Genomic DNA, 27,347 nt, shown 5'->3' on the forward strand with positions numbered 1-27,347 from the left:
ACTCTACATAAATCAGGGACTCATTTTCTAATGGCCTAGAGGTACCTTAATTTATAAATACCAGACACGAGAAGTTTGGGTTCTTAAGACAAACAAAAACTATGTAAAACTTGTAAGCATTTACTCAAATACAGGTGTTTTTTTAAAAAAATATTGATCTAAAATCAATTCTGCCTAGATTATACAAAGAATCATTTTCACAGTATCACACTATTTGTGCTATAATTCATAAAGATCTGGTTTAAGAAGCCTCTGCTGATACTGAGACATCAGTATATACAGCTTCATAGTAAATTAACACTCTGCATAAACTTGTATTTAGGAAGTCTGGTTTTGGGGGGTTTTTTTAATGCACAGTTAATATCAAATCTTCAGCAATACTGAAGAATATTTGTGGGTTATGCTAGTCACAAAGTGCACCTGTAAGTACATGGCTGAAATGACAGCTCCTAATTCTCCTGATCACCTAGACCCCGTGGTGTTACCTGAAATGGATTTGGCACTTTCCATAGCAGGGACTCTGGGCAGGGAGGCCGGCCGGCTGGTGGAGGATGTTCTCAGCAAATGCTCTAGACAAGGGAAAAGGAGGGAGATCATCACTGCTGAGGATTCCAGTCAAATGTGAGACATTCACTCTGAGTCATGAATACTGCCCATCAGTGCCTGAGTTTGGCTGTTTTAGGAGGGCAATTGATTTGATCTGGAAGATAGAGAAGCCCTAAAATTGCCAATGAAGTGCAGTAGGAACACACCATGAGCACCTTAATCCTTTTGCCCTAAAGCCTCTTGCTAATCCACTTGCCCTGGTCATAAAAAAATATCCTTAAACCAAAAGGCTGAGAAAGGAACCTCCATTCAGCACATGGCCATAAAAACTCAATATGTCCTTCACAATGTTCAGTGGTAAAGCAGATTGCTTTGTCCTCCAGGTGATTTCCCCCCTTCTCTCTGGTTTGTTGGATTGACACTTTTTGGGCTTTGGTTTTTGTGGGTTTTGGGGTTTTTTTCATTTTATTATTAAATAAAACTACAAATTTTTTCTTTCTTCCTCCATGCAGTAGAGTCTAAAAGGTGCCTTTACATATTGTATTGCAAGATTAGTTCTGCCCAATGCCAATGAGTAAAAAATAAAAACTGCAACAAAATTAATTTTCTATAGCAATAAATCAAAGCTATTTCCTAGTACAAAATATTCCTTCAAGTAAAAACTGCAAACAAGAAGTTTACATACTCCTAAGTAGAAACCCTTAGAAGACAGTCATTTGAATATAAAACCTCATGGAAACAAGGATTAAGAAAAGTGAAACCCCATTTATTAGTTGAAAATGTGACATAAAAAATATACACTGCTGGAGAGCTACACTAAAAGTTTATCTGTATGGCTGTAAACAGAAATTCTGTCTGGCACCCTCACTATTGGAAGGAACACAGTCCTGCTCCTGCATTCACTGATTGGAAAAAAAGCCCACAAAAGCCATGTGAAACATACCATTCATTTTGTGTTTAAGCTTACGTCTACCCCTGAACTTTGTAACAATTAAAGAATCCTGTATTATCTTCTTGGAAAGGCATTCCAATATTCCTAAAAATACCAAAGTTTCTAAAATTAAAACTGCAGCTGCATTGTACAAAGAGCCTCAATATGGATTCAACAAAAGCAAGAAGGAAATCTGGCACATACCGACTATTATGAAGTGCTACAGAAAAAAAAAAATCCCAACCCTTTAGAAAACATCAGACCTCAGGAATACCAAATTGAGAGGAAATATTCAGCCTGGAGTCATATGGGGATTATCTTGAGAAACATCTACACACAAAAAGCCCCTAAAGCAGGCATAAATCAGAGAGCTACACCCAACACATGATAGCCATTCATTCTCACAGGAAGAGCACATTGTGAGCAGTGTTTTGAGAGACAAAACAAAGTTCACAGAACAGGGGAATATTGGGAAATAGATAAATCAACACTCGATTCCATTCAATTTTTCATCTGGCTCCTGAAGGTTCAATACTTAATAAGTTTATTTTATTATTCACATGCAGTACAATGCCAACCACTGTCCTTGTTTTGTTTTCGGGGGTTAAAAAACCCACGACCACACAACTACTGTAACCCCAGAGGTGGGGTTTTTAATATCTGGGACAGCTGCAAGATATGTCCCTGAAATCATCTTATCTTGATTTTACAAGTGATCTTAGTTTATGCACACATTAAAACTTGTCAGAATAATACCAAGTTATCAGCATGCAATTGTGGTTCTGTTGGAAATTCAAAAAAGCATCTTGATGTTATACCATCACATGTGATGAAACACAAGTAAAAAGAACTTAAACATGAGATAGTCTATGATCCTATTAATATAATTTGATAATAAAAAGTATGTAACATGATCATGCTTTGGATACTAAACAATTTTTTTACAAAATTATCAATAACAGGTGCTAAAACCAAAGTTAAAATGAACTTGAATCAGTACCTTGAACAGGAATTTCTGCATAGCTTGGTCTTTTGTCTGTCAGTGTAGCAAGGGGTTTTGAAGCTGAGATTGGCCCACTTATGGAATGCCTCTGAAATGGAAAAATACTTGTGTCAGACATAACTGGAAGGTAAAAAAACAAATGTGGGAATGCAGAATCAGCTTCAGAAATTCAGATATGACCTTCTTACTGATTTTAAAGAACTACAAAAATAAAGGAATCTTGTAAAATGTTTCCTTCTTTACTTTAAAAACCTTCACTTTTGCCAATCTGCCTATGCCTTGATCCTGTAACATTTACTTCTTTTAACTGAGACTTGTTTCTCAGACCAGTGTTAAAAACGAAGGCTGTCAATGCTCTCACAGTTTTTGTATTAATTCTCACCCTCATTTATATTTTGTTTGAACAAATGTTCTGGTTAAACTTGATGTGTTTATTTAAATCAACAGAATGCCCTATATAAAGCCAAGGGTTTAGTGTATGACTTGTGTTATTAGCCTAAGCCTTTACAGCTCTGTGCCTCTTCCTGGCAAGTTGGGAGAATGGCTATAGTGACCCAAAGTACTCTCTGCTAAGAAAAACACTACTGAAAAAATGGGGTTTATTCAGAATGTCAAGAGCTTTTGTTCTCACATGTTTAACTGAGATGCTCTGGGAACAAGTGGGAGAGACACATTTTATTATTTGCCAAAGATGTAATAAAATATAAATATGATTTTTTTTGCCTTCTCAGGTCACTTTAATTTTTGTTCTCCTTTAAACAGCTACAAATTGAGCATTTTATTTTCAAATTCTATATAAACATTTAGCAATATATGGCTTTTAGCAAGCACATGATCACAGCTGTGTTAAGACTTGTAGACACAATTCAGAAAGCACTGAATAGGACTAAAATAAGCATTTTAGTCTCACACAGTAAACTGCACAAAGCAGTAATTACTCTTATAGTTACTGAAACAGATTCAGTTGCTGAAGACTCATGGAGGATCATCCACAATTATTTCAAATTAATCATTTCAAAGAGCCTGTTGCAAATTATAGTTCATTCTTTATTCACCCTGTCCTTTCTATTAGATTCCAATATTTCTTCATAATCAGTCCACTAATGTGTTTATCCTGAAAACTCTTTCAGGTCTCCATCAGGCCCAAGATTAAATGAGTCTTATCTTCATAAAATACTAAAGGTCAGGCGTTTCTCATGCCAAATTATGTAGGCAAGACAGACAAATCCAGAACTGTGATTAAAACAAGTTAACAGTATATACTTCACACCATCCCATAGCACAGGCAGGATTACAGGGCTACTTATTCATCAGTTAGAATCAAACTAGGATTCTGTTTTTGTGCTAGAAATCAAATGGAGAGAACTACTGCCAACGTACAGAACGAAGAATTTCATCTCTTTGTATCCAATGTCCTGCACATACACAACAAAGATTATACCTTTAAATGTGCAGGTGAAAGTGACTGTGAGCCATGCACAGAAATGTCCACAATAGCTTCCCCTAGGAGCTGCTATTTCACACTTCCCCACCTAAAAAAGCACCTAACATTTCCTAACTAAAGGACAAGAACTGTACCAAAGTGAGCCATTTCATTGCATCTCCCCATCCCAGGAAACAGCTAAAATAGATAATGAGGCTAAAACAAAAAGATTTAATTTTGGTTAGCTTTGGGGCTGGCACTACAGAGACAGGGAAGTACAGAGCTTCAGCCAAGAAACACAGGTATGTACAGAGCTGGAGAACCCTATACCTTTATCCCTTAAAAACAAACATCCTTGATGGATATTGTCAGAAAGTAGCTTTATCATTCAGCTGAGAACTTGCTGCATATTGGTCTCTTTGCAATGAAACCAACTGGTTTTGTCTTTGCTCCTGTTGGCCCTGCAGACAGGACTCCCTTGCACTGCTTAGTGCCTTATTCTGCATCTCACAGCTACAGCAGTAACACAGTGACTGATGCACTGCAAACCACAGGAACATGGACCAACTGACGTTTAGCTATTTTCACCTGCCTTCACCTATGCAGCAGTGCACAGGTGTCTGGGAGATGCTTTAAATTTGAAACAGAATTATGGCAGGATGAACTAATCACTTCAACTCCAAAAATTTGGCTTCTGACTCATCATCCTTGTGTCAGGTATGGAAGCTATGGAAGGAAACATGACCATCACCACTAGAGGAAGGTACCTCTTCCTCATCACTTTGCACTTCAGGCCACTGCACCTACACATGGCAATTGCAGAACAAACACAGTTTTTCACATATTGGCTAGTTAAGATATAGGAAATCTTTTACAATAAATTGCTTGGACCCTGGAAGTTTACATGCTCAGAGCAAACTAGGACATTCAGTGGTAACCTGTAAATCTGAAACCATGTCTGTTTCAGAGAGCCCTCCAGCTACAAAACAGCAAAACAAAGTACCCAGGGATAGCAGCAGATATACTCCCTTGTCCTTATATTCCTCCCTAGGCATCTGCTTTGGTCACTCCCAGTGGCATACCAGACCAGCTAAGCTTTGGGCTAACCCAGTGGGGCTGTTTTCACATTCTGAAGAGCATTCTCTTCATACCTCTGTGCCTAAATTGTTCTGCAGTACTGCTAAGAGCCATAGTAAAACACAGTTATGTTCCAGTGCAGGCTTGGACCTGAAGCCAGAAAGGGTTTTGTTTGTTTGTTTTGAGTTGCAAAATATATCCAAGAATCTGTCTCATTATACATACACACACAGCTGTAAAGAAAAACAAACCAAGCAAACAAAAACTCTTCGAGACAGAGGAAATTCATGACACAGTCCAAAGACAAAGCACATGGTTGATGCATGTGTACTGGACAATGTTTTTGCAACCAATCCATCTTATGGAAGTATCAACACTGTGCCAGTTTCTCAGTAGGTGCCCATGGAAATATTTCCCTATGACAGCGTTTAAAAGCAACCAAGATAATAAACACTGCAACACCCATAGAGAGATCCACCTTTCCTCAAAGACCTTCAACCATAGATGACTTCTATAAGGTGGGAGCAATAGGTCAGCTCACACTGTGATTACTTATTAATTTCTTGCTTCTTAATTGCAAGAGAGCACAAACAAAAAATTTTTCAAAAATATACATAAGAACACAACAGTAGAAAATGAGGCAGCAATATGAAAATAAAGAAAACTCAACCCCCATCTCACTTGTGCAGAAAATATTCACATAACTGAGGTCATGAAACCCAACTGCCTTCTGGATAATTACAAGCACTTTGAAGAAAACCACCTATCTTCAGAAAGACAATAGAAGCTGTTTTCATTTACACACCCTCCCCTTTGTTTTTCAGGCAACGTTTCCCACTAATGAGTATCCAGCTGTTAATGACTTGGGTCTACACCAGAAGTCGAATTCAAAATTCAAGTAATTCTGGCAGATCAAGAACATCAAACAAGAGCTATAAACTTGAGCAGCTTTGCAGTATTCTAAGAGATTACTTTGGTTTATGGTTAATTTACAGGTAAATAAAGTGAGATAAGCCTTTAGGCTTCCCCAAAAAGTCTTCTGTCTGCCAAAGGTCTGGTTCAGCCCTTTGGAACATGAGATTAAGTCTGCCTCCTCCTACAAGAGTGCAGAAATAAACAGAAATATAAAGACAGATCAATAGGAACAAAGCATCTGTCAACGAACTCGTCATATTTGACTAATTTAGAAAACTGCTGTCAAGAGTGACTGAACCACAAGAAGTAGCAGAAGCTCTCCCCAAAGCCATTTAATTCTTTCTCTTTGCTTTAAGGCTATCTATTTTTTTCATGAAATTTGCTCTTAAATGAATAAAAGCTGCACTAGTCTCAGAACAGGAGAACAGTCTGTCTGTTCCAGGTATTGTTCCTTGAGGACTAAAAGCTAATATGGCTATAAAGTCCTCAGTTCAGGCAGAGAGACTGTATTACCAGACCATTACACTGACTTACAGTGAACATCAAGTTTTGGAACTTTTGGATAGCGATATCTTGAAGGCAACAGGAGAACTATGGATATTAAAGGAGTAAAACAAAGTACCTTCTTTGATTTTTCTTTATTAATCTGGTCCCATGTGCTTTGCCCTTCAACTTGTTGGCTTCTGCCAAAATCTCACTTCACACAGCAAGTGAGATAATCAAACCAGCAAAGATCTACAAAGCTGAACATCAGAGTCCTGACAATGCCATCTCAGTGCACCCAGGCTGCTGCAGCAGCTGAGCAAAAAGACAAAGTTTCAAAGGGGACAGCACAAAATCCACAGCACCATCACCCACTGGCCAAACTCAGTCAGTGCAAAAGGAACAAAGATCAGAAATTCGCAATTATTTCAATCCTCCCTTGTCAGGTCTGCAATGAAAGATACACTTATACTGATGATTGCTGACAGTTCTGCACAGACCTTAGTCCACTGCCAAAGGGGATTACTGCTGTTTCCCTGCCGGGCACAGGACTAAGAACTGACAAACAGCAACTCTAAAACTAAGGAATGCAAATACAGTCTTCTTCTCAGGCTTTTTAATAGCACAGGAATAGCAATGGCTGCAAATATTTAACAAGAACTTCCAAATTTCCAAGGTGCTTCTCAGTGAAAGACTTGTTAGACTGAAGAGTTTAGTAATTACTTACTTAAGGCAACATTTTATCATTATTTCCCCAGCAAGTCAGCCAGTATTTGTACCTTACCACCCGTAGTTTCACACAATCTTCTTCCCAGAGAAGGATTAAGTGCAGTCTTAAAACACCCACCTGCATAGGGGACACAGCAGCAGCTGGGGGGGTTTTCATGGGACTTGGGCTCAGGGGAGTGCGAGGAATTGTGGCAGCAGCAGGGCTTGGAACTAGGAGGAACATGGAAAGGAAGCCATTGTGAGCATGATGCTGTTCTACAGCGCAACAGGAGATGCTAAAGCCAACCCTCACCTTGTACTTTACATTACTAGTTTTACCAGATCACACTCTCAGAATTTCAATTAGCAATTGACTGAAAAGTCATTTGAAAGTATGCCTACACATTTACTCCCCTGCAATTACCTTCATTTGCTGTCTTTCTATCATCTGTGGTAAAAGCCTGAGTTTGCTGGGGGTGGACAAGGCTAAGGTGCAGGATACTATTACCTTGGCAGATGTAAATCATGGCATTACTAGTTCTCTTATCTTCAGACAGTTAAAGACATAGCAGCAGGTTCCTGGCTCTGCCAGTAATACAAGAAAGATAAACTTATATCACCTGCTTCTGCTTTCTAGTTTCTAATCAAAGTCCACAGGGAGTAGATTATTATATACCTTAAATTTGGGGATTAAACAAGTAACATTTTTAGAAATGTTTGAAAACAGAAAAATTCTAAATTGGTGAATCAGTGATCTGATGATTTAACAACATGATTAGACATGAATGCTGAGGTAGAAGGGAGATACTAGCTTGAAATAAAAGATTTCAAAGAAAGGAGAGGGAATTTATCATTTAACTAAACTAACTCGCAAGAAAGCGCCTTCCTTCAGTAGTACACTAAAAACCCCTTTTAAATTAACACTAGAAAAGTAAAAACCGATAAATGCCTATGAACAAAACGAGCAAGTATGGAAATAGAAGCATTTACAGAATGGTTAAATAACAGAGATGGTTCTGTATCTTAACCTTTCTGGTTCTAAGCAGTGAAAAGCAGCTTTGCTGTGCACAGTACTGTACTGTCTCTGCCAACACAGTCTGCTTCACACCAAGCTTTTTACATGACACTTACGGTGATTTTGTGGGACATGAAAGTCAAAACACAAAGACCTGGCAAGGGAAATATTTTAATCCATACAAGGTCTCATGCTTGCAGTTAAAGGTGAAACCCAAGTGTTTCTCATTTCAGAATAATTACTTTGACTCCTTATTCTGGTCCCTTCTTCCCACAATCAGAAACACAGTAAAGTCCGTTGTCTCAAGAGTGAGACTCCTTTCATTTTAGAAAATATCTCCTATATCTTTCAATAGGTGATACTGGCTGGACCTTACTTTTAACTGTCATCAGAAGTCTGAATATAAGATACAAGTTATTAAAAGAAATAAACTCAGCTCTAGCTATTACATGGCGTTTAAAATGCTTAATTTGGTACATTAGGTTCACATTTTAATAATCGGGCTGAAATCAGCTGTGCTCCCAGCTATAATTATGTGTGTCATATGTGTTTATGTATTTCTAATATACAGGAGCACTGAATCAAAGCATCCAGCATATGAGTCACTGGCAATGCGACAGCAAAGAGAAAAATAAAGACAAGACAAAAAAAGGATGCTTGCACTTAACTGCAGTGAACAATCTGTTCTGCAATCCAGTTTGGGTTGGTTTGCTTCAGCCATCACTTGGAGGTCATGACAGGATAAAGCAGTTTGCCTGTGAGTGAGCTGAGCCATCAGAGATGCCCAGGTAACACGTGCAGAGGGGCAGCCAGTGCAGCTGATGCTGCTGGACTCACCTTGGGAGGAGGCACTGTCAAAGGACTTGATGAGCGTTTTCACAGTGGGAGTTGGCTCTGAGGAGGTGGAGGATCTGCGGCTCAGGCCCATTCCTTGTCTCAGAGCTGCCAGATCTCTCTCCACTGCATTCATGTAATTGTACACTCGACCACGTTCTTCTTCCTGCCTGAAGTCAATGTGCTGCTCATTTAGGGCATTTAAAAAACATTCTAACAGGCAAAGTCTTAAAATAACATGAACTGAAGCGGAATTAAAACTTATGGTCCAAATGGGTCATTACATTAACCTAGTTTTCTTTCCACTGTAATTCAGAAACAGGTTATCAACCCAAATTATCACTGTGAGTTCCTACTATTTGTCAGCAACAGAGCTCAGCAACTAGTAAAAAAGTCTATCAAAACAGTATTTGATAGAAGGCTTAATTCCTCCTCCTATCTCATACACACATGGATGGAAAAAACTGAGACTTAAGGATTTCATCATTCTACATGAAAATAATCATCTCAGAGGGGAGAATTTTTTTCCACCTGAATAAATGGAAAACAATTTAATACTAAGGAGGTAAGAATATATTTCTGGTATACATCTTTAGGCAGCATCAGCTTTTCCCCGAGTTTCACAGCCTGTGCTATCTCCTATCATACCAGATGCTGGGCTAAATGTAATGTAAATTTTAACAAATTCCCATCCATGCACAAACCATCATTACTGTAAGCTATATACATATCTGACCCCTAGAGACAACATAGTCAGGATTCAAATGGTGCTGTCCAAGATGTTCCTATTTGAGGACTTTAATACTTCTGAAAGATATATAACTCAGTTTCTAAATATCTGGAGCACCTAATTCAAGCCACAATACATCACAATTTGGATTATTTTTGTTTTTATAGAGAAAGCACCTCTAATTAGGAGTGGAAAGAAAACCGTGTAACTTATATGTAGAACTAGATGAAGGTTTCTTCTCAGGTAAAAACCCAGCTGTGTTTTTAACCACACCAAAAGCCTTGGCTGCTAATAAGAAATATTAATGATGGTACATAAAAGCCAACACTGCTTGTTTTTCACACTGTGGGAAGTGAAATCATTTTTAGCTGTTAAACTGGAAAAATCCTGCACTTCAAGCTGCTTTCGTAAAACCCTGGGTGGATTAAGTATACAGTGTAAAGAAACAAATATTGCTGGTGTAAGTGTACCTATTTTGACTGCTGACAGCAGCATAAAGCAGCTGGCTGAAATACAGATCTTCACAGTGAGAGGATTTACAAACTTCTGGAGCCTCAATAATTAAAAAACTGGATTTCCAAAACTACAAAAGAGACCCTACATCCCTGTTGTCATGTGCATACTTGCGTGACTTTATCTCCTCCAGCTCCTTAGTGAGCTTCTCGTTTTTCTCCTGGGCCTCGTGCAATCTGCGCTTCAGGTCCCCGATCTCCTCCTGGGCTTCGGACTTGATATCGTTGGCTATCACCACTGCAGTCTGCAGGTCTGCCTGGAACTGGCGCCATTCTGCTGACTCCTCCTGGAAGCATCCATTTGGAAGTTAAAAATAAAAGTTAACCTTATTGCTCATCGTTTTCTCATGCTGTTAAAGGAAACGATTTACAGAACGACAGAGGCACTTGTCCAGTGTTAGACATGAGCTAACTCATAAGTTAAATTGAAGAGGTTTTGCTGGAAATAACTAGACTTTGAAAGTCATGAATTTCTTTGCTGGAGACAAAATGTTCAAAGTGAAGGAGAAAAATATTTTATATTAAACTCCACATCAAAATACACAAGAACATTTTCCTCTCAGGCCGACATCATATCTTTGTGACACTGAGAAATTTTTTGCGTTGTTTAGTGTCTGTAGGTTAGTAAATATATTCCCATGATGCCTGTCTTTCAGAATAATTATTTTATTGGCACTGTATCTAATATTATCTTTTCACAATTTCATATGCTTGTCTCAGGAAATTCTAAGCTTACAATTTATTGACTTTTTCGGTTGTTACCTACCCGGAGTCTCCTGTGAAGATTCTTGATCTCTCTTTCCATGTCATGCTTTTGATCCTGAAGCTTTTTAACTGTGTCTGGAGAAAAAAGTTAAATTCCCTGTAAGATCTTAGTCAGGGATTTATTTACTTAAAAATGACTTAAAAATGAGTAACTGAAAAGACCTGCAAATGTTTTTGAAGAGTTACTCAGAGAAGACATTTTTATAACCAAAGACATCTGATGAAACATAGTTTGAGAAGGAATAATTTGCCAGAGGGTGTTAATAGGCACACACTCCTCAGTGACTGGTAAAGGGGAGCAGCATAAGCAAACTCAATTCTTGTACAAGTCCCAAATCACAATACTAAAGCAACAAAGCAATAACAAAGAGCAAGTAAACAAGGTAGGTAATTTAACATGAAAGGATCCTAAAGACATCAATGTCTGGAGGTTTTCCCTCCTCAAACATAAGCTGCAGTTACATGAAGCCTTTTGATTCACAGTTTAATTCCTGCCACAAAGCAGCTGACATAACACTCCCAGCCGTGCCTTCCACAGGGATAAAACTGAACTCGTGCCCCCAAGAATCTGACATTCTTGTCTATCAAGGTACTATTTGAGGTCAAAGCAAGCTATATTTACAGTAAAAAGCCAAACAGTCTGTGGGCTCATGTTATGAGAGAGATGTTCCCCTAAATCTGTCAGCAGTGACACAAAAGGGTTCACAGCCCGATCGCCAGCAGCTCCTGTGTGGCGTCTGACAGACTGGCTACTGCAATTATTATTCATTTGTGACTTTATTCAATACACAAGGACAATGTAATTGATTCCTCCATTCTTAAAACTAATCAACTAATAAAGAAGAACACGGCATAAATTTCTAATCAGTGTGTCACTTCACTGATCCTCGGATTCTAGGACGGTTTATTTTTATAGCATTCGTGTGACTGTAAAAACTTTAAAAATTATGGAGAAACTGACTAAATGCATTTTGTTGCTCAGATTCATTATCTCAACACCTGCTGGAAACAAATATTTTTTCCTGTATATTAGCAATGCTCTTTCCACAGCATGACTGAAGGTGCCTAATACCTTTTGGCTGTTCAATACATAAAACCTTCCTGAATAACCCCAAGTAGGAGTGCTTTTTAAGTCACAGTTTCTTTACAAGAACCATATAAACCTCAGCTGGCCTGAAAACATGATAACCTTTCAAACTTGGAAAAGTTGGAAGATTAAAAATAGACAGATACTTCTGTATTTATCTCCTCCTTGCAAGACTACCCATTTTAAGTTGCACCCAGCTGATCTTTAAGCTTTGAAGATAAGCCTACAGGGTGGGCCACTCAAATCTCATGCTACTATGATACTTAAGCAAAGCCCTCCAATTTTTAGCTTGTCTCTTTACACACAACTTGTTCGAGCTAAATTCAGAACTAAGAGGCCAGCTTTAGGCCAAAGTTATAAAACTTGCCCCCCCCCCCCTTTTCCTTTAAATACATTTTGGAACAAATCAAGTTGATGTTCATTTTTATTTTTAAAACGGTTCAAAGAAAAAATCTTTTCAAAAACAAAATTTGCAGTACTACTAAAAGCAAGCTATCTAAAAATAACCACAAACCAGAAACCATAAATGCACCCACAGTTAAAGCTTGTGTAGTGCCATTGTTTTGTGCTTCTGTGAGTTATGAAACGCACCATTAAATTTTAGTGTATTTATGCTTTGAAGTAAAACACAATGGTCTGAATATTCTGCAGGTACCATAAATAATACAGAGCAGTTTAGAGCAGTTGCTGGAAACAGTGCTCTCTCTCCTCCCCCGTCAACCAAGGAGATTAAAAACATCCCCCACCAAATTGCAACTGAATTTGAAATGCAGTGAGAAATTATGACTAATAAGTGATTTCACCTCTTCCACCAACTACAACCACAAAATTCAAGTAGTCAAAATAAGTAGAGGCTGCCATGTGGCATCTTTCCTTTCTGCATCCTTGCAAACTCCACACCCTTCTCTAACACACACAAACCCTTTCCACCTCCATGTGCCTGAATTTTAGTATGGAAGGACCTTCTACCATTATCCAGTCTCCTTCCTTGAAGGATCACAGACAACAAAGAAGACTGAGATAAAAGAAAAAGTAACTACATGTTAGGGTAAATGAAGAACAAGGAGATTCTTCTGATGAATGAATAGGATAATCAGAAATGGCAAATCAGCTAGCTCATGTTTTACTGCAGGATCAAATTACACCTACATTTCACAAAATGATATTGATTAAAGCCACAGTTTGACATGGCCTTGCCTCTACCTAAGAGGCAGAAAAAAAAAAAAAAAAAAGATTATGGGACATGCAGACTACAAACGGTAAAGAAAATCTTCACAACTCAGGCAGGGGGTGGGAGGAAGAGTTTTGTAAGGCTACCAGAGCAAAGGTATCACAATGTTCTCTATCTGCAATTTTTACTAATTATAATGTAACTAGCGGTTAGAATTTATCATTATGGAATAAAAATGAACATCAACATTCAATTGTTTAATATAATAGTTTCTGGGGGAAAATAAGATAAAAAAATACTAACAATATTCAGACCCATGCAGTAGTTTCAGAAAAAATGACATGACAGTTCCTGGGAAGGGACACCAAACCAAGTAATTCTGACCCAGGTAATTCCACAATGGACACTCCCACAGTTTTTGTACTGGTTACACAGGCATGCCCTATACTGGGAGAGCATTTTGATTCTTTAGCATAGAAATGGCTGTCCCAGCACAATCACAAATACACAGAGCAGTATGAGAACTCCAGCTTCCTTCTGTAATGAAGAGGCACTGGGTACAAATACCAAAGCTCAGGCAATTTGTAAATTAATCTTGCTTTTGAGCTCATCATGTCAGAAAATATGTTTATACAGCAAGAAAGGTGACTTTTTAAGGGTCCACCGTTAGTCAAAAAAAAAGTACAAAAAATGTTTAAAAAAACAGAAGAAATTAACATCCTCTTGACTTTTCCAACACTTTGCTAGAAAAGGCCTAAATATGGTAATGCAGATATTTCATTTCATAACTGCTGTCAAGATCCTTTTCAAATGAGATATAGCAGAATTAAAACTAACACTGTCAGATCCATAAAAGAACTATTCACTGAACATTAAATATATCCACTTTCTAGCTCACCTACCCTTGCCCTAAAAATTTACTGACTTCCATAGTTACAGACTAGGAGAACATACGTGCACCTGTGCTAAAAGAACAAGCAATGATGATTTTTGTGCTTCAGAAGAAACCTCTGAGAAGTGGTAAGCCAACCTACAAATAATATTTTCTGCACATCGGGAGTCAAACTTTTCAAAAAAAAAAAAAAAAATCCTCACAAACTCTTACTAACTGCTTGGGAGAAAAAAAGGTTCTTTCTTTCCCCCTTAGTTACTGTGGATGACTAATGTGACAGCTGGGCCACCTGACTACTGCAAGTTTTTGGGAGTCAGAAGTGAAACCCAGAGGGAACACGCCATCTAGTGCAGTGTCAGCCTTCTCCACTGTCCTTCCCTCCTTACTGCCTGCTCCAGCTCAGCACAGCAGGGAGGATATCAAACATACGGATTATTTTATTATTACTGTGACTTTTCACATACAATAGAAACATAGAGCATCCCCAGTTGGAAGTTGGATCGTTGAGTCCAACCCCTGGCCCTGCACAGGTCACCCCAACAATCCCACCCTGTGCCTGAGAGCATTGTCCAAACACTCCTTGAGCTCTGGCAGCCCTGGGGCTGTGACCACTGTCCTGGGGAGCCTGTTCCAGTGCCCAACAACCCCCTGGGTGAAGAACCTTTTCCTGGTACCCAACCTACACCTCCCCTGACTTAGCTCCAGCCATGTCCTCAGGCCCTGTCACCAGTCACAGAGAGCAGGAATTGAAGACCACAAGCAGGTCTCCCCTCAGTCTCCTCCAGGCTGAACAAACCTCAGCTGCTCCTCATGAAGTTTCCCCTCCAGGCCCTTTAAGCACTATGCTTCAAGCTCCTCATCCCAGCAGTAACAACTCACTGCAGCTCTCACCACATCTGGATGGATGTCAGGAACATACTGTGTGTTTTCCATCAATGCAATTTGCATCCTGCTGCACACATCAAAGAGACCCCTGTTTCTGCAGGCAGACATATTGCCAGCTGAAATGTGACAGTTCAATACCCAGATTACTGTGAAAAATGGCCCACGGTAGGTTCCTTGTGGCTCTTGTTGGTGTTTGAAAAGCCCACAGTGAAGCATGCCCTAAGTACCAGTGCTTGGAGTGTTTCCTATTCCAAAATTACTATTTTTGTTGATTAAATTGAATGAACACTCACCACCTCATCTATGAGGCATCTTTCTCCTAAGTGCAAAGTGTGTCATTAGTAAAATCTTTAAGTTATAATTTTCCATTTTGTGTTTAGAACTCTATCTTTTAAATGTTGTAAGTACTACCTCGAAGTCCCAGGTTTTTCATGATGTTCTATGCTGTCAGTACTTAGAGAGCACCACGAAAAAACTCCTGTAAGAGGTTTAACTATGAACCCACAATCAACAGAGTTTTCAAGCTGTCAGAAAAAATACACCTTAAAAAATTTAAACAATTCTTTGGGTGCCATCCTTTCTTGCTGCCACTAGATGCCACTCTCCTTCCAGCATAAAACAACAGCTTGCTTCTCCTCAAAGGATCACGTCAGGACACTGGCTGGTCCAGATGAATTTTCCAAACTATTTCAAGACCAATGAATAACAAAGACTGTTGCAATTTTTGTTGAGAATTTCTCCCCTGGCAGAAGTTTGTCTGAGAGAGTTTTTACCAGTCGAAATTAAATCTCTGACAGCTGGTTTGTACCCACAAAGTAGAAGTATCCAAAAATCAGAGCTGCCTTGTAATCAGGAATTCCTAAATGTCTATTGGACTACAGTGGTGTTCCCTGCATGAGTGTATTTCAGTTAAGGGACAAAACACAACAAGTAGAAAACTTTTGAGTAAAAAACTCAACCGTTTTGAGTCTTTGCTCCTAAATGACTGCCTTTTAGCACAGAAAAGGAAAAAAATTCAGAATAAAACTTTATAACTATTTTGTGAAGAGAAGCAGTGATTGCCTTTCAAGATAAAGCAAGATTGCTTAGGGAAACAACACTCACAGCCATGTCTGAAGATACTGAACTTGAATAAACCATTTAGCTTGCTTAAGACACTAACTTTTCTTGGTAGCAGACCAATTTAAAAGCCCTTCTATGAATATTTCCCTCGTTGTTAGAAGGAATCATGCTTTGTTGTTGTTTTTTTGGGTTTTGTGTGGCGGTGGTTTGTTTTTTTTGTTTTGTTTTGTTTTGGTTTTTTTTTTTTGTTATCTTGTTTCATCTTTGAATAACATGGAAGACTAACAGATATTTAAATTCCCTAAGTAGCACTGTGCAAATACAGCTTGCTAGGGTAGAGTTGCCTGTGTTCTTATTTAGATGGAGACTAATTGCAGAATTCCAGCCCGTGGTAGGAATGTCTGAGCAGGTCTCCAAGATCAGAGAGGGAACTAAGGCACAGAGAGCTAGACAGGTACACAGTAAACATGTTTTCTACTACATGTTCTTCTACTTTGAAGAACTTGAAAACAGTATTAGTAGATTTCATATTTGTTCTCTATTCACAGGTTTTTATTCCCACACCAACACTACGTGGGTCTGGAAAAGCTAAGCCAACTTGATTTTTTTCTTTCCCTAATGCGAAAGGATTCTGAAGAACCTAGTCTGACTTGAATTCAGACATACAAAAGACAAATGGAAATATTTTCAATATTACAGTGTTCTACTTGAGCTTTTCTTAAATTATCCTTTCTCTCAAGAGAAATGCATCATACTTACTCTCCAAATCAGATATGATAAGATTGTCATGAAGCTTCACAGCACGGTGCTGCTCTACTTCATCCTCCAGCTCAAAGATGGTTTCTTTCATGTCACTCCTCTCAGTCTCTTTTTCATCTAGTTCTGTCCGAAGCTTTTCTAGAGTCACATTGAGATCCTCAATTTGTTTCTTGGCTTCTTCTTGGAACACTCGATATTCATCTTCAACCTAAAGAAGAATTTATCTTAGTTGCCTATTAAACATACGTTTAGTTTTGTGACTACCACACTTACAATCTATTTCTGCAACCAGAAAAACACAGGGGAAATGTAAGCCTTTGACTATGCATTCTTCTAGTGCAACTCTTTTCCTGGGCCAAAGTTAAACTTTTTTTATTCCCAGGCTGGATATATGAGTATTCCCAGGTACCCTAAGAGCAGTACCCTGCCTACAAGTGAAGCAACACCACCACTGTATCAAGGCTGAGGTTTCATGAGCAGCTGATCCAATTTAACATCCAGCTGCCATGGAAAAGGGACAGGGTGGGGGGAAAACTCTTTACCCTTCCTTTCTCTTGTCAAAAGAGAGAAAGCTTGGTCTCTTGTGCATCAATTTCAGTGCTTGCTGGACCTGTGTGGTGAGCGATTTCCTTAAGCAAGTGTCACATTTGTGTGTGAGGTGTGTCAGTGACTTGAAGCAGTTCTCAGAGGAGTCTGTCAAACTATTAAATTGAAAAAAACAACCAAAACAGGGAAGGGAAGAAGTGGACTTGGTTGACTCCTCCCTTTCAGGAGCAGAGGAAGAGGTTTTTTGTCTTGCCTCATAAAACTGTAACATAAGTAACAGACTGGGATCAGAGGCACAGGAACATTAACCCAATAGCAAAAATAGGCTGTCAGAAAAACAAGAGAAATTAGGTTGTGGCTTAGAGTGGGCAAGGCTGGCAGGCACCAAGTTTGACAGACAAAATACCCTGCTTTTATGTCATTTGTTTCAGTGCTTTTTTTATTTTAACAGCACTCTCTAACTACAGTTATTAAAATTATTTCAGTGTATTTTTCATCCCAAATTAAGGTTGATTCTAACAGGCTCATGATCATGACTAACATGTTGATTTGCAGCTAATACATAGTTCACACAATAAATTCGGCATAAACGGTCTCTTCAGGAAGATACACCTTTAAGTGCCTATAAATCAATTGTGTGATTCTTGCTTTTATATGAAATTATGGTAAATACTTTTACTAGACATAGCTACTGTGTAAATTAGAAATATTTGAGTGAAAACAGAACTGGAAATAAACACTTTGATCTGAAACCTGATCAGCACATAAAGTCTTGCAGAACGTGTGCAATTTAAGCACTAAACTAGGACAATATCTTAAATACTGTTTAAGTTTGGCCACTGAAATAAGTTGCGAAGTTGTCAACTTCATAAGAGTCATAAGGACATAAGAGTCCCTCTGTAGCTCAGTGTATCCATATAATTTTTTCAAATGCGGACACCATTTTTAATGCAAAAGTCAAGATAAAGTAATCAGTCCTAACACAACTGCAATCCAATTAATCCATAATTAATCTTTTACTCTTGAAAGCACTACAGAGGCCAAGAGGTCATTGTGTACACGGGATGTTAGAATGCAATGGTGTTTTTAGCACTACCTTAGCAATGGCATCTTGCAGTCGATTGGCGTCGTTGCGGGTGTGTGCCAGCTCTTCCTGCAGGCCACTGGCCAAGGCCTCTGCTTTTTCCTTATCCAGCCTGACACTCTCCAGCAGGTCTTGTATATCTGATTTATCTCCTGAGTTGTGTATAGAATACAACTCGGCCACTCTCTGCTTTTCGTGCTCCAGCTGAGCTTTCAGCCTGTTCATCTCAATCTGGTCACTGGCTACCGTGGCTTTGTACTCCTCTAAGGTAGATGCCAGAGCAGTTTTGCTTTTCTGCTCTGACTCAATAATCCGTTCCATGTGGTGATTCCTTTCTTTTAATGCCCCTATCATTTCTTGGGCTTCCTTGTTGTCTTGCTCTGCCATCTTCAAAGTGTTGCTCAAGTGCTGCTGCACCCCCAGCAGCTGCTCCCGCTCGAAGCGAGCGTTCTCCGCCAGCTCCATGTAACGCTGCTCCAGCTCCATGTAGCGCCCGCTCTTCATGTCTTCATCAATCACATAGGAGATGTGGTGCTCTTCCAGCAGGGACCGGAAATACTCAATCTGACGGCTGAAGTGCTCCAGCTTGTCACTCTGCTGGCACAAAGACTCCATCAGGATTACTTTTTCCTCTCCAAGTCTTTCATTCTCGCTGTTCAGCTCTTGTGTTATTTGTTGCAGGTCTGCAAGCTCTTGAAGTGTGGCTTGGAGCTCTTCAGCTGTACTGTGTTGATTCTCTTCCATCTGATGTATCCGTTCTGTCAGACAAGCTACGGACACTTCACTTGCATTGCCACTGCTTCCCTTCCTGGATCTTTCTATGCTTGGTACTCCTTCAGATTCTGAAGAGGACGGAGCATCTAAGGCATCATCGCTTGATGTCAGTGGCTGATAAACTTCACTGCACTCACTGTCTAGATTATCCATGGAATTACTGTGCTGGTTGTCCATGAGAGTGTTTTCATCCTGACTTAACAAGTCTTCCATTGATCCAGGAGCAGAACCTTCCACTGAAGATGTCAGAGTGCCCCCACCATCGCTGTGGTTGCCAGCTGTAATCTCTGGACTCAAAGACTGATAGCCAAAGAGCTTTTCAGAGTTGTCCAGCCTTTGTTCCAAAGAAAAGCCCAAAGCATTTAGTCTGTCTTTTAACATTCGATTCTCATTCTTCAGCTGGTTGAGCTCTTCTCGGATGGCAGTGTTTTGTTCCTGTAACTGGAGCAGTGTAGACTCTACATCAGTTGGCTGATGGACAACAATGGCTTCTTTCTCTTCAGATTTTTCATCCCCCTCAAGATGATCTTCATTGAGTCCCAGCTGAGCACGCATGTCCCTTAATTCATTTCTCAGATGCAAGATCTCCACGTCTTTTGTTTTTGCCAAAGTCAGAAGGTCATTCACCTTTGCCTCCAGTGCAGCTTTGTCACTGATCTGGTTGTCTGACTTGGACTTGCTCATGCGGATGTCGGCCTCGGGGTTGGTGCGGCTGCGGGAGCGCTTGGCCAGCACCGTGTCCCCGGGCCCCTGCCCTGCCAGGGGCAGCTTCTTGCTCTGGCTCAAACGGGAGCGATCCCGGATCCTCTCCCTGGAAGAGCTTGACTCTTTATTTCCAGATGAAGTGCTACGCTTAGCTGTGGAACCTGTATGTATTATGAAAGTTAGGAACATGAATTTAAAATACAGTGTCTGTCACAGAAGGCAACACAGTGGTTGATTTTCTGAATCATGCTGCTAAATACATTTCATAGGAAATATTGGAACTAAGCATTAACCCAACATCCAGCATTTTCTGTTTCCTGTATTTTCATCTCATTGCATAAAAATGAAGATAGATTATTACTCCTTTATTTCCAGATGCTTTGCAGCTTTGCAAGCATTAGTGAATCCAAAACACAGCAATAGAAGGCAAGATCTATTTCAACCCATATCAATAACACACTAAATGATTTCACTTTTCTGAACAGTTTCTGAAAGCCTTCTTACTTTATTTCTATAAAACATCCAAAATGTTCACTGTAACAAGGCATCTTAGAAATTTAGTAGTTGTGTCATGGATTTTTTAAGCAGGCAATTTTTTAAAAAAATCTATAATTCTCTAAATTAATTATATTATTTCATTTTATATAAGAGTTGCATATTCAGTACCAAAAAAACCTAAAAGGAACACCCTCCAAAAAAGCAATTACACTATTAAAAACAGCAAAGGATTTCAGAAGGTGTGTGATTTGATCAAGGTTTGAATGAGCACTTCAGTAGGCAACACGGATCCTCGATACATTAAATGAAAATAAAAAGCCCCCCAACTTCCACCTTTAAGAATCAATATAACCGTTTACCTGCAATAGTTTTGGGCTTGTTTTCCAGACTGTTCATGGTTGTCCCTGGAGCTGAAGATGCTGTTGATACACAAGAGTTCTTCTTGGCCTTGACACCGTTGGTCATTGTCACTCCACCGCCACCAGCCATCCCTGCTAAGAGGTCATCGTTACTCTTAGTCTGAAAGAAAGGGAAGAAGCAGCTTTAAGACAGCTGGCCCAGAAGTCTGCAGAGCCAACACTTCTACTGCTAAAGATTCCTTCGGTTTAAAAAGTACATATTTGACAAGTCATGTGTCTATGCAAGAATGCTGAAAAGTGTAAGTGTGCTGCACTGTGCAGAGCTGGTAAACTGAGATGGAACTTTAACTCCTTACATATGAGTGAGCATTGAAACTGAGTCTTCTTTCTCCCCAAAAAAAATTCTTAATCTTTCAGTACCAAGGAGAAAAATAATAATAAAAAAAAATCAATTAAAGCATAGTAACACATAGCATAAAACTTCTCAATTTTGACTGAATGTTTGCTTATGCATAAAAATGAAGGCAATTCTTAGGTAATTAAACCACCAATTAGCAGGAAGTTAGTCCTTCAACTGAATATGGTCAAATGTTTTCTGGTGGACAAATTCACAACAAAAAGCTCAAATCAAAGAAGAATAAAAATTAATCCAACATGAGCAAAATACAATTTCTAGCTCAAAATACTAAGCTACAGATCACTAGAAACTAGGAGAGAAGCAGGGGAAAAGCCACCCTCATCATATATCCTTGCCTTGCTTTCAAGCTCTTTTCTAGGAAATTTTAAGAGATGGGGTATTTGTTTGATGGACTTTTTGTCTAACCTCATATGATTGTTTCCTGAAACTACTGTTAGCCACAAAAGCCTCCTGGAATGTGACAAGGCAGCAAGCACAGGATTCTGAACAACCAGACTCCCAAACAGAGAATATCTCTTTCAGAATAAAGCAAAGTCTAGAAATACTAAGCTCTTAAGCATTAATTGGCAGACTTTATAAAATACAATTTTTCAAATGGTGAAAATCAAAATATGCTCAACATTTGTCCCATTATATGAGAAAAAAAAAAAAAAAAAATTAAAAGAAAACAGCTGTGCTAGCAGCATTCCTTGAGCAACTGTATTATTCAGCTGGACAACAGATTTGAACTCTCCTCCAACATCCCAGCTAAAAGGTAGTGCATAGAAGTTAACCAGTTGATTTCCATCATGTCTGTAAGTTTGTAACTTCCAGCTCCCACACAAATCCATGTTAAAAACCATATTGCAGACATTAAAATTCTATACATTTAGAATAAAGATAGATTTATTTAAAAAAAATAGTTGCATGTCACTCTATTCTCTACAGTCTGTTTTTTGCAAGTGCCAATTCCAGAACAGCTAGGGATACTGATCACAGCCCTGTGGAAAGAACATGGATGGGATCTGTGCCATTTACAAAGAGCAGCTGCAAAACAAAAGGGAGCTTTGGGACAAGAACATATTTGCTCTGCATGCAATTGATAGAAATACAGAAAATTTACAGATAGAAATTTTTAAGGGTAAAATCTTCTAGGACAAGAATGTTTTTATTGAATCATGTCAGAAATGGTGTAGCTTTCTGAAAAGGTTAATGAAAGCTAGAAGAAAACACATCAATCCAAGGATCTAGTCTGCTGTGCATCTAAAGCTGGCTTTTCTGCTATGAAAATACCATTGTTTGCTGTGCAAACAAGCCTTTTCCAAGGGCTCCTTCCTCCCAGGAGTCAGAGCAGCCCCTTGATCTGCCATGACACACAGCCATGCAAACAGGCACAGGCAATGGAAATATAAATAGGAAAGCAGAAATGTCATGGGGCTATAAAAGCCATAAAACCCACCCAACTCACGTGGGGAGGACAGGCTGAGCACAAACTACTGGTCTACAACAACCTGGGCTTACCTGTGATCTAATCAGCTTTTGTATCTAATTGAAATTAATTTTGTGGGCATGGGGGTACAAGGGGAAGGAAACAACCCTGTGCTACTGTTGCCTAATCCAAGGAATTACAAAAAAGCACAGAACAGTGATTTTCTGCTTTGCTGCTGCATCTGCCCACCCTCCTGCAAACGTGATAGTTCAAACAGACTGTGAGCTGTCAGCATTTTTACCCTGCTGAAAGATTGGGGAAATTAGATTAAGCTTTTAGACACTTAAGAGTACAAGTACATGTTATCAAGCCAAATAGGTCAAGATGTGACTCAGCTTGAAGAAAAAAAAAAAAAAAAACACTAAGTAAAATACACACTTTCAGACATTAGTCATCTGCAGTCCTTGCCGAACAAAGGAATTTAAGACAGCCATTCTTCTGACTTACCCATAAACTATTTCTGGTCTAGGTTGGAAGGCACTGCCTCCTCTGCAGCCAATTAGTAAACAGTTTCTCAAAGCTGTAACATTATATTCTTGGCAAAGAAAACTATTTAGCAAAGCTTTGGAAAAATTACAAACCAGCAGCTCTCTTCTTAATGTTCCGCAATGGCAAGCGTTCAGAACTTTTAAAATCAAAGTATTTTAGTAGCATATCTTTTTAATTGAAGCAAAAGCAATGGTGTATATTTAGCAAACCACTTTTTTTCCATTGACTAAGAACTGTGCCATCCTGCTTAGCATTAAAACTCATGCATTAAAACATGAAAAATTAGAAAATCTCATAATTAGAAATGCTCATCCAGACCTATTTTGATTTTCTGTATAAAAAACCACTTTATAATTATACAATTCATATTCTGTTTTCCTCTCACTACTTTCTTTCATTGCAACAAAACTTGAATAATGACCTATACAATTCATTTCATCTTAGTTTCTCAACAGGTATACCCTATTTACTGCATCTCATTCAAATTCTTTTATATATATATAATTATTCCTACCTAAGATTTTCTTTGATGGTTGTTGTTGCTGCATTTGAGTTTTTCAAACATAAAACTTCACAACAATCTGTAATTAAGTTACTGCATTTTGCAAACAGAATAGAAGCCTAGACATATGAATACTGAAAACACACTAACTTTTAATATTCAAATATTGGTCTCAGAGTCCTGGCTTTTCAGGGACACTGGATTTTGCAATTCGTCTGAAGTACAGCTGCTGTCTAATTACAGCTGGGAGTGTTAGCAGGATCACAAGCTCATTAGCTGAAGAAGTCAAAAAATAATGATCTTAAAAATAAGAATACATTATTTGTAGGGTGTTCTTTGACAGATTATTAACTAAAAGTGGCCAGCAGTTAAATTTCTGTAGTAATCATGTGTGTGGGGTGCTGAACACTTACACAAGTGCTGGGAAAAGTGGGAGACAGAAACTACAGAGAAGGAACTGACCAAGGGCACTGGGGAGCAGCTGAACAGAAACCCTGGGACAGGCTCAGCTCTACTGAAGGGTGGGTCCCACAGTTTTCTTCCTGTGCTCATTGTCCACACATTCTGAAAACTCCACAAAAAAGGACAAATGCATGGAACAATGCAGTTAAAGAAGCCCACCCAAAGCTGAACACTGGCCTATCATGAAGAGGAGGCTATAATTACAAAATAATTTTCCATTTTGCAACATTATTACTGATTGACTGTAGACTGATTACTGAAGACTGTTACAGCACTGTATTTCTGCTCTTTAATAGGGGCCTTTCACTCAATATCCAACTCAAAGGATTGAATTCATTAGTAAGCATTGCAATAAAGTTATTTAATGCCAGCTTTTTTTTGTCCAAGAATATTAAATGAAGTTCAGAACACACACCGATTCACCAAGCCTAGAGCTTCTATGAGGAAAACAATATGCCAAATGTTTCATCAACAATATCAAACATAAAATGATATTAAAATACTTTAAAAAATGCAGCTTCTATTGATACTTCTTTCAAGCCCGAAATTATGTCAGTTGTCAGTCCCAGTAAACGAAAACACCCCACAAACAACTAACTTTGTTATATACATTTCTTTGAGAGCACTCAGAGGAGATTCATCACTATCACTGAGTCACACAGCTGGCACAACAGCACCATAACAAGTAAAAGACATCCAACTGTAGGAGTTAGCCTGGTTGAACATAAACCTGAGATAAGCCTTAGTAACCAAGAGAAAATTTTCATTGTGCCTCAAACTCATAAATTGTCATGAATTCTAATCCCACACCAAAACACAGCCAGAAGTGTTACTAATATAAGTAAAACTGTGAAAGCATACTGGGTCAAATCTGTTCAGTGTTAGATCATCCTCCTCCTTTATCTCCCTGAGAGGTATGACATAAGAAACTTGATAAGTAAACTACAAAGGACTTTAGCTGCTTTGAGAGGTTTCTAAAAATATAAAGTACTGTCAACAAGCATCAAAAGATTATTTAAAGCTCAGAAAACTGCAAGATGCATTGGGTGATGGAAGAAAGGAGGGGCACTGGGAGAAAACCTTCCTGGAACCTGGCTTGCAAGTTCATCAGCAAAAGTATTAACCATTCTTCCATAAAAGAAAAGGAAGAAGAGAAAGGGAACACACCTTTTGACTCCAGTAATCCTGCAGACCTATTGCAGAGAGACCTCAGCTCTTGCACTTCTTTAATTCTGTACCTTTATTTGCCAGTTACTTAAATGGCCTTTGTGGCTCCCTGTGTGTCAGTGACAGTGGTTCAGGTCCCAGCTGGACACTCTGTTCCCTGCTCTGCTCATTTGCTCCAGAGCAGCAGCAGCACAGCACTGCACATTGGGCTGCTGAGAGCAGAAGGAGCTGGATCCAGCCACGTCTCCATGCCAGGAAAAGGAGACAGACCAGGCAGGCTCATTCCATCCATCCAACACAGATGTGGTTGCTCCCAGGTGAAAACTGCACACAGCACACCTCAGAGTGTCTGATTGTTTGTTGGAAGCCATATGCTCCTACATATACTGCCCTGTTTTGCTACTGTAAGAGAAAACCTCTACCTTTGAACTTGTTCGGGGAGCAAGAATCAACTTGTGAAAATTCAGCTCAAGCAGAACTTCAACAGAAAGGCCAAAACAGCCAGAAGAATTCAGCTGCACTGACAAATAAAAGTTCTCATGTAAGATACTTCATTAGTTCTTTTCTCAGAATCAGTAAATAACTCTTATCAAATCCTATTAGTCACTGACACCGTTCAAGCATAACACCAAACAAACAACATTCGTCAGAACACAACTTCCACTCTGCTCCTTTTGCAGAAGAGCCAAGTCCTGCACAGCACATTCCCCTCCATCTCATCCTGCAGTATGAAAGTACAGCATGAATGACACACAAGATCCTGTCACCCTGCCCAGTGCTCTGGAACTTCCCAGATTCCCTCCAGCTACCCATGCAACCTCTAGTCTAAGCTTCATTAAAGACAAGCCTTGAAATTCTACCCTTTTTAAAGCTTTACTGTAAAAAATACAAATAATCAGAAGGTTCTGCTGGTTATTACCTTCAAAAGAGATGCCGATGTCCCGCTTTTGGAGAGTTTTGTTACTGCAGACACTGAGGAGCCGTTTTCTGGTTTGGCTTTTTCACTTGTTTGAGCTTTATTTACTCCAGGCACTTTGGGCACTGAGCCAACACTCCTGCTTGCTTTCTTCATTCTGGGCTGTCTGTTTATGATGCATTTACAAACAAATCTACAAGCAGAAAGAGAGAGACTTTAAATATAAAATACAGATGAAAAGCAATGCCTTTTTCATATAATGTTCTATTTAAGACCAGAGCAGCAAAGACCTCAAATTAGAGCCAAACAAAATGCATGTGACTGACCAATGGTTTTTGCCTTTTTTTAAAAAGGATTTTTGCTAAGGACTAAGCACTTCCTACAGCTCCACTCCAAATTATAATCTTTTTTTTTTAGTTCTCGTTCCACAAATGGCATTGAACTGAGGATATTTTATAAGTGACCCATGCTGCTGAGTTCACTCGTTAGCCAGCAAAAGAAAGGCTTATTAGGGAGCAACGTCCTTTATTTCTGACTGTGGGAAGGAAAACACTGTGGGAGTGTTCAGGCAACAGCCTAACTACCAACAACACTGGATCTGAGAAAAGATTACCACCAGCTCAGTAACTCTGGCGCTGAGAGAAAAACAGCAGCTGCAGAGAAAAACTTACTCTACAAAAAAATCCAAAGAAGTTGAAAAATTCAGATTCCCTCGAACCAATTATTAAAAATCACAATAATAAACACATGGAATCTTACAAAATTTAACACCAAGTCATGTGATTATGAGGATTCTCTGCAAGAAGAAGCCAGAAGCAGCCCACTGGGTTCCACAGCCCGCGTGAGGACACTGCAGCTTGGCCAGCCTGATGTCTCTGCCAGCAGACAACTGCCAGCACTGCCATTTCACCCACGAGCACAGAAGAAAGTCCAGAAAACAAAGCTGACTTTATCCCAACCAGGAGCAGCCACAACACACCAGAAAACTGGAGGTATAACAACAGCAGCTAATTCCAAGCACAGACTAACAGGAGAGCAGCCACAGAACAGCTATAACTTGAAGCATGGGCTACCAGAAAGACTAGACACACCAGGATCTTCTCCTCCTGCAAGAGTGAGAGCTGGCAGCTGCTTTCTTCATCACCCCTTAGTCAGATATCA

General features: G+C 39.2%; 1 protein-coding gene across 1 annotated transcript in view; it reads right to left on the minus strand.

The window, feature by feature from the left end:
• The window catches only part of SPECC1L (sperm antigen with calponin homology and coiled-coil domains 1 like), a 45,609-nt gene extending 19,234 nt beyond the window's left edge, over nt 1-26,375 (minus strand). The window contains exons 1-10 of the mRNA XM_066331237.1: nt 26,190-26,375; nt 20,765-20,924; nt 18,441-20,068; nt 16,799-17,006; nt 10,944-11,017; nt 10,289-10,464; nt 8,939-9,105; nt 7,226-7,317; nt 2,478-2,568; nt 486-569 (exon numbers count right to left, since the gene is read on the minus strand). Of these exons, the coding sequence (XP_066187334.1) occupies nt 486-569; nt 2,478-2,568; nt 7,226-7,317; nt 8,939-9,105; nt 10,289-10,464; nt 10,944-11,017; nt 16,799-17,006; nt 18,441-20,068; nt 20,765-20,924; nt 26,190-26,342 (2,833 nt within the window). The 5' untranslated portion in view covers nt 26,343-26,375. The remainder of the gene's footprint in view (nt 1-485; nt 570-2,477; nt 2,569-7,225; nt 7,318-8,938; nt 9,106-10,288; nt 10,465-10,943; nt 11,018-16,798; nt 17,007-18,440; nt 20,069-20,764; nt 20,925-26,189) is intronic.
• Between the last annotated feature and the right edge of the window lie 972 nt (nt 26,376-27,347).

The sequence above is a fragment of the Sylvia atricapilla genome, chromosome 17 (assembly GCF_009819655.1).
Source record: "Sylvia atricapilla isolate bSylAtr1 chromosome 17, bSylAtr1.pri, whole genome shotgun sequence".
NCBI classification, from domain to species: domain Eukaryota; kingdom Metazoa; phylum Chordata; class Aves; order Passeriformes; family Sylviidae; genus Sylvia; species Sylvia atricapilla.